The sequence below is a fragment of the Peromyscus leucopus genome, chromosome 7 (assembly GCF_004664715.2).
Source record: "Peromyscus leucopus breed LL Stock chromosome 7, UCI_PerLeu_2.1, whole genome shotgun sequence".
NCBI lineage: Eukaryota > Metazoa > Chordata > Mammalia > Rodentia > Cricetidae > Peromyscus > Peromyscus leucopus.
Window position 1 is genome coordinate 107,686,939 of NC_051069.1, and position 6,773 is coordinate 107,693,711.

General features: G+C 50.7%; 1 protein-coding gene across 1 annotated transcript; it reads right to left on the reverse strand.

Annotated features, from left to right (window-relative positions):
- Nucleotides 1-6,773, reverse strand: LOC114682508 (solute carrier family 22 member 13). Its single transcript, XM_037208030.1, has 10 exons — nucleotides 4,655-6,773; nucleotides 3,844-3,947; nucleotides 3,481-3,635; nucleotides 3,092-3,260; nucleotides 2,808-2,928; nucleotides 2,628-2,722; nucleotides 2,252-2,466; nucleotides 1,967-2,075; nucleotides 1,509-1,724; nucleotides 1-1,308 (listed from the first exon to the last, which is right to left on the reverse strand). Exons 1-10 carry the CDS (start codon nucleotides 5,030-5,032, stop codon nucleotides 1,203-1,205), a joined length of 1,668 nt encoding a protein of 555 aa, XP_037063925.1. The 5' UTR covers nucleotides 5,033-6,773; the 3' UTR covers nucleotides 1-1,202.

A 6,773-nucleotide genomic window follows, 5' to 3' on the forward strand; every position in this document is an offset into this window, starting at 1 on the left:
GAAAGTGAGGGAAGAATTTATTCTGGCTCACAGTTTGAGGGTACAGTTCCATTCAGGGAGTCATGAAACCAATGCAGGGAAGTCATTGTGGCAGGAAGTAGAGACTTGAACTCAGCTGCTCAGCTCCCTTCCATATTTTCATTTATTCACCCAGGGCCTTAGCCAATGGGATAATGTTGCCCTCATTCAGGAAGGGTTTTTTCCTCCTCAGTTAGACTTCTAAAAACATCTTCACAGACACACCCAGTTAGTTCTTCCATGATAATTCAAATCCAGTCAGGTTGACAATGAAAATTAAACATTACACAATGAAAATACTTATCCCCAGACATCCAATACCTAAGAAACGGAAAAGATAATGTCTACAAAGACCCCAAAGGCAGGTCTGGGAATACAGCTCATGCCACAAAACAAACAACAAAACCAAAAGCAACAGGAAAACACTTGCAATATGGCTGTCAGTAAAGGATCCCTCTAAGTCTTTTCCCAGGATAGATAATCACTGCCAAGGTGGAGCACATACATCATCACATCACTCAGAGAAGTAAACGGCTTCGGCTCTGAAATGCACTTTCCCATTTCTGTATGTACTCTTTTTATTAGAGGGACACAGTATGGTACTGGTAGGAAGCTGAAGAACATGTTTGTCCATGATTTCAAAAGAGAACAGTACGAAATAGCATGACTGGATGCACAGAGTACAGGTACAGCCCTGCTCACACCCACCCTGACAAGAGAAGGTGACCAAGTGTGAAGGAGGAAGTTTCTCAAAGAATCCGTGATGCTCTGGAAATAGTTTCACAGTGTTCTCCAAGGGTTTGCATTGACATTGGGCCCAGGTATGCAATGTGAATCCCAGTGGGAGGCTTAAGAGGTGGGAACAAGGAGAAGACTGTTACTGGTGCTTCCCCAAGCTCTGGCTTGTGCTGTGGTATCTTACATATGCATACACTCCTTCCTCTGGGATCCTGCTCACCAAGACATGGCACAGACACAATCCAAGAGGCAAAGACAAAGACACACCCAGGATCCCAATTCAAACATGGTACTGGGCGATACTTCAAAGAGAGAGAGAGAGAGAGAGAGAGAGAGAGAGAGAGAGAGAGAGAGAGAAGTTCTGACCAACAAGCTGGTCTTGTCCCTCCCTCAAAACAAGCCCAGCTGTACCCACTGTGTGAGCTGCTGCTGTAATGAGCAAGCCCTTAACAACCACAGCTGGAAGGAGAAGGTTGGCCGATGGGAACCCTGAGGATAGAACTTCTTCCTTTAACCACCATTTCTTTCTCAGGAGACTGTGCCACTGAAGATCTGCAAGGGAAGAAAGACGTCAGCAGCAGCCAGGATGGGATCTTCGGATGAGTTACTATCGTCATCTGTAGGGAGAAAGTGACCTACAACATGATCTGTGGCACGAAGGGGCGCTATGTTGCCAAGTAAGAATAACGGTGCTGGGGAGGCCTGGCCTAGGGAGAGGGCTCCTGACGTGAGGTCCAGAAGCCAGTGCTCACCGTGGCGGGCAGCCCTGCTCCAGGTCCTGGATGGTGTCCTTCAGTGTCTGGCCCCGGGTCTCAGGCAGCAGAGCACACAGGAGGCCTGCCCCGATCGGGAGGCTGCCGAAGATGAGCATGGGGAGGGCCCTGTGGTACTGTTCCAGCAGCATCACAAGCGGTGAGATGATGCCGCCAATCCTGGAGAAGATGCTCACCAACCCCATGCCTGTTTGCCTGGGGAGCAGCACAAGCCTTTGCTCTCACTTCGGCCCACACTCCGGTCCCGAGAAGGCCACGGCACGCCATGTCTATCTGTCCTCCAGTGTCCCGTGGCGACTTGGAGAGTTGCACTAAACTCCCAGTGGCCTAGGCCTAGGCAGCTCACTGGCTGCCTGTGGCTGGTGGCAAAGGGCCAGAAGGATGGGTGATATTAGATCCCCAGGGCAGAGAACCAACATCACCGCAACAGTTCTTACCTGATGATGGTGGGAAAGAGCTCAGTGGTGTACACATAGGATATGGTGAAGGCAGCCGATGAGGCAAACTTCCCCACCACGGCCAGCACAGTGACCACCGTGGGGAGCCCTGGAGGAGAACGCGGGTCAGCCACACAGAGGGAAGGACACCTTCACCTAAGGCCACACACATCCCTGGCTACTCAAGCACCTCACCCTCTATGCCCAAACCCTGGGGAAGCCTTGGTCCTGAAGGGCAGTGTGGCAACGGGGAGAACCCTAGCAGGGAGGAAGACAGCCTCGTACCTGCTGGGATGAAGATGATGACGATGCACATGATGCCCGCCAGAGTCAGAGAACCTAACTGGCTCCACTTGCGACCCAGCTTCTCCATCAGGAAGATGCTGGAATAGCGGGCAGGCAACTCCACTGCCCCAAATATTAGCTGTGTCAGGTAGATGTCAAGGCCAAAGTCCCCCACTTGGAAACCGAGGCCATAGTACACCAGACTGTCCACAAACCTACAAAGTACCAAGTATCCCTGTCACTGCTGGGTGTACATCACACCAGGAGAGACCACGACACTCACAGAGCCTCCATCCATCCCTCCAGTGACACACTGTAGAGCAGGAGCAGTCCTCTGGCTCTGTCCTCACTGGAGGACAAGGCCCTGGGCACTCACCAGACCGCAATGAGAATCAGGGTCACCTTCCTGAGACGGGGGTGTCTGAAAAGATCCAGGGCGTTCCCCGAGGGGCCTGTCTTCTCAGGGACCAGCTAGAAGAAGGGCAGAGTGAGGGGCCGGGACACAGGCACAGAGACTGGCTTGAGGCAGGGTGAGCCTGGGCCTGCTAACAGGTACCTGGCTCAGGAGCTCTGGAGAAAGTGGCCGCCTGTTCACTGAAGCTGCCTTCTGGACCAGCTGTTTGGCCTCCTCTATCTTTCCTTGGGAGAGGAGCCACCGTGGGGATTCTGGCAAAACCCTGTCAACCACACGTGGCTTTGATCCTGAGGCTGACCCCTGTGCAGCCGCCCAGGATTCCAGGGCACACTGAGTCTCCCCCCAAGCTCCACAGGTCCCTCCTCTGCACCCTGCCACAGCACTCCCAACAGAGGGTGGCCTGTCACTGCCAAGGGTCTCCCTACCAGAAGTAGAAGACCAGCAAGAAGACTGGTGTGGTGCCTATTAGCTGAAGGAGTCTCCAGTTGCGGACACCATAGGCCAGGCCTGCTAACACCATCAGTCCAATGGCAAAGCTGCTCTGGGCCAGGACCATGGCTTTGGTTCTCCAGGACGGCCCCACCCATTCTGAAACTGTGAAGACAAGGCTGAGACTGGGGCGGGACCTGCCCGCTCACGTTCCCTGATATCCAGATGGTATCATGCCGGGCACTGTGTATGTCCCCAGCAGAGGAAGCTCTGCTGTGACCTCCTAGGGTGCAGATGACTGAAACTACCCCCACAGGCTGTTCAGGAGACCTCAAGAGCTCTGATTTCAGACTGTACCTGAAAGTTCCAGGGCCCAGATACTCACCAAAGATCATGGTGCTCATCATATATCCAGCGACAGCAGTAGCCGAGATAAAGCACAGAGCCATGTAGAACTCAAAGCTGGGCACGAAGGCTGTGGCCACGCCTATGAGGCCTGACAGAAACAGCTGCAGCAGAATGCTGGCCCTTCGGCCAATCCTGCGTTAACAGAGGGACACACTGTGAAGCGAGGAGGCCTTCCCAGGCAGGCCTGTCCTCGGCTCTCTGTCAGAGTGAGGAGACAGGGTCTTCCACGGAGCCCCATTTGAAGGCAGGCATGAGGACTTATCTTGATGACTAACAAAACTCCAGGGAATAACTTAGCCAGCAGCAGGAGCCTAAAGCATGCTGGGTCAGCGGCACATACCAATCGCAGATGGGCCCAAAGACGAGGGCCCCAACGAGGAGTCCAGCCATGAACACCGACTGTGAAGTCCTCTTCAGGTTCTTCCGATCACACACCAGGTCAAACTGAAATGGAAACAGGGTATGTAAGACTTGGCATAGCAGCCAGGATCAACTTGGTCATCTAAATTCCATGGCTCCTACATTGTGAGCCAAGGCTACCCTCGGCACCATAGTGAGTTATTGAGCACAGAGTATTTAAATTTTTATGAAATATCATATAATCGTTGACTTCTTACTGACATCATACAACTGTTTTCCATAGGCAGGCAGGCATGCATAGAACTAGCCAGAAGTTGAAAAGCAGGAAAGCACCATGGGCAAGCAATGAGGCAGGTCAATAAACGTGGACAGAGACAGGGTAAGTCAGGACAGGAAGGGAGGCCATCAGGCAGATCTTATAAAATGGACAGAGAGAACAGCAGGTAGGGAGAAGAATAAAGGCAGGCAAATGGACGGACAAAGAGACAAGTCAAAAGATAGAGACAAGAGGGCATGCAAAAAGGAACAGATACTCAGGCAGCCGAGCACACAGAGAAAGTAAGTGGCGCATGCAATCAACTGGCATACAGAGCTCAAGGTTGGGCACAGGATGTAGGCTGGCCTGTGATGCCCACCAGGGGCAGTGGGCCAGGATGACTGGCAAAGGAGAAAATAAGCATAAACCCAAACAGGCATCAGGACAGATACAAAACAGCAAGTATCAACCAAAGGCACAGGGCCAGAGGAATAGACAGGCCTGTGAAAGCCTGAGAATAGGCAGTCAGTCCTACCTCATTCTTCAGGGACTGAGGCCTGTTCTCAGGATAGTCCCAGCCTGAGTCACAGGCCTGGGTCTCATTGAAGCGGTGGCTGAGGATGTCTTGCAGGCTGGCGTTATCTGGAGGGGGCCGGAACATGAGGCAGGACTCAGGTCTGCCTGCCGTGTCGTTGGGGATGCTGACTGCCAGCTGCTCAGCAGCGCTTAGGTTGAAAGTGTGGTTCTTGACCCAGGACACTGAACAGTGGTGAGCCTCATCAAGGACCATGAAGATCTGACCAAACACGAAGAATGCAGACAGGAAGTTGGGGATGCCCATCAGGATGGTCACCTGTACCTGGAAGCGTCCAAAGTCGCCCACTTCAGCCATGACCTGTGCAAAGTGAGCCATGTCTGCTGCTCACTCCTTAGTCTAGGAACACCAGGCAGGTCTGAAACTTGGCTTTGGGGCGCTTGCTGCTCTGGGCTGTGGTGACAGCTGAGTTAATGTTTAACCAGCTTGAAGCAGCTACACCTGTCAGCTTATACCTTATCTCCCTAGACCGACAAGAATGAACCTGAGAGAAACAAAAACAAAAACAAAACCACACTCATCTGAGAATGCTTTATTGGCTGTGACAGATACAGCATCACAACAGTACGGAATACCTTTCCAGGCCAAAATCTCCAACAAGATGTAGTTGTCATCCTCACTGGCTCCAACTGTAACATCTTAACAGTTCCCAGTCAGTTCTAATGCCTCCCACCACTAAAAACTCAGATTCTGAGCATGTCTGCAACCTCACCAGAAGTGGGGATATGACAGGTACATGGTAAAAGTCCTTTACAATGGTTTTACCCAGCATTCATCCCCACATGCTACAATGCCAGGCAAAATGTGCCTCCTGGTACAATTGTGGCAAGACTGCCACAGGCTAACCCAACTGTCCTCAGCTGGACTTGAGACCTGCTCTATACAAGGAAATTTATGCTTGGGACTGTGAACATGATCGAAACCCCTGGCTACTAAAGTCTTAAGCCCTGGGAAATAATCTATGAGTTTTTGTCTTGTTAAATAGCTATAATGTAAAACTGCCTTCTAAATACTTTTGTTTTTATATTCATGTATGTGTGATGCTCTCAATCTTGGTCAAAGAAGCTTCTTGTTGTCGAGGGTAGTGGTTAATTTTGAGACTTCTTAACTAGTCACTGTGAGTGCTCAGCCAGAGGGAACATCTGTGTCTACCTCCCCATGAGGCTCACGGGACAATACAGAAGAGAGGGTGGGGAGAATGTCCGAGCTGCAGGCTGGGGTGGAGTGGTGTGGGATGCAGACCATCAGATATAACAGGGCTGTTGCACACATCAACTCCTTCAGCTGTCGTTAGTTACCTGCACAGGACCTATGCAAGATCAAGCCAGTTAGAAATGCTAGCATTTAGGAAATGGAAACTACCAAAGTGTCCATAAAGGAAATATGGCACATATATACAACAGAATATTATTCATCATAAAAACAATGAAACTCTGTTCTTTGTGATAACATACTTCAAACTGGAGATCATTACAGTCACTGAACACAGCCAAGCATACTAAGACCAACACCACATGATCTCAAACATGAAATCTTTAAAATCTTTATCTCACACAAGATAAGAGTAGCGTGGTTACCAGAGTCCCCGGGGGCACAGGGAGGGAAGGGGTGAGAAAAGGTTGGTCAATGCCTAGTAAGTAGGCAAAGTTCTGGTGTGCTCCTGCCTTTCCCCACACTCCTCCTTCACCTCAGCTGAGGTGCTGACGGCAGTTGATGGCTGCTGCTCAAGGAAGAGTGTCATCCTTTGAAGGCAAGGCCACTGATAGGTTGACCATGCTCCTTTGGATCCATGCACATATGAACTCCTATGTCTGAAAATTGTATCCAGTGGTTTATTCACTGTTTTTTAAACAAGAGGCCAGAGAGACGTCTCAGTGGTTAAGAGCACTTCTTATTCTTGCAGAGGACTTAGATTTGGTTCCCAGCACCTACATGGCAGCTTACACCCATCTGTAACTGCAATTTCAGGGTATCAAATGTCCTCTCTGATCTCCATGGGCATCAGGCATGCACATGATGCACATAATACATACATGCAGGCAAAAGACTCATGCACATA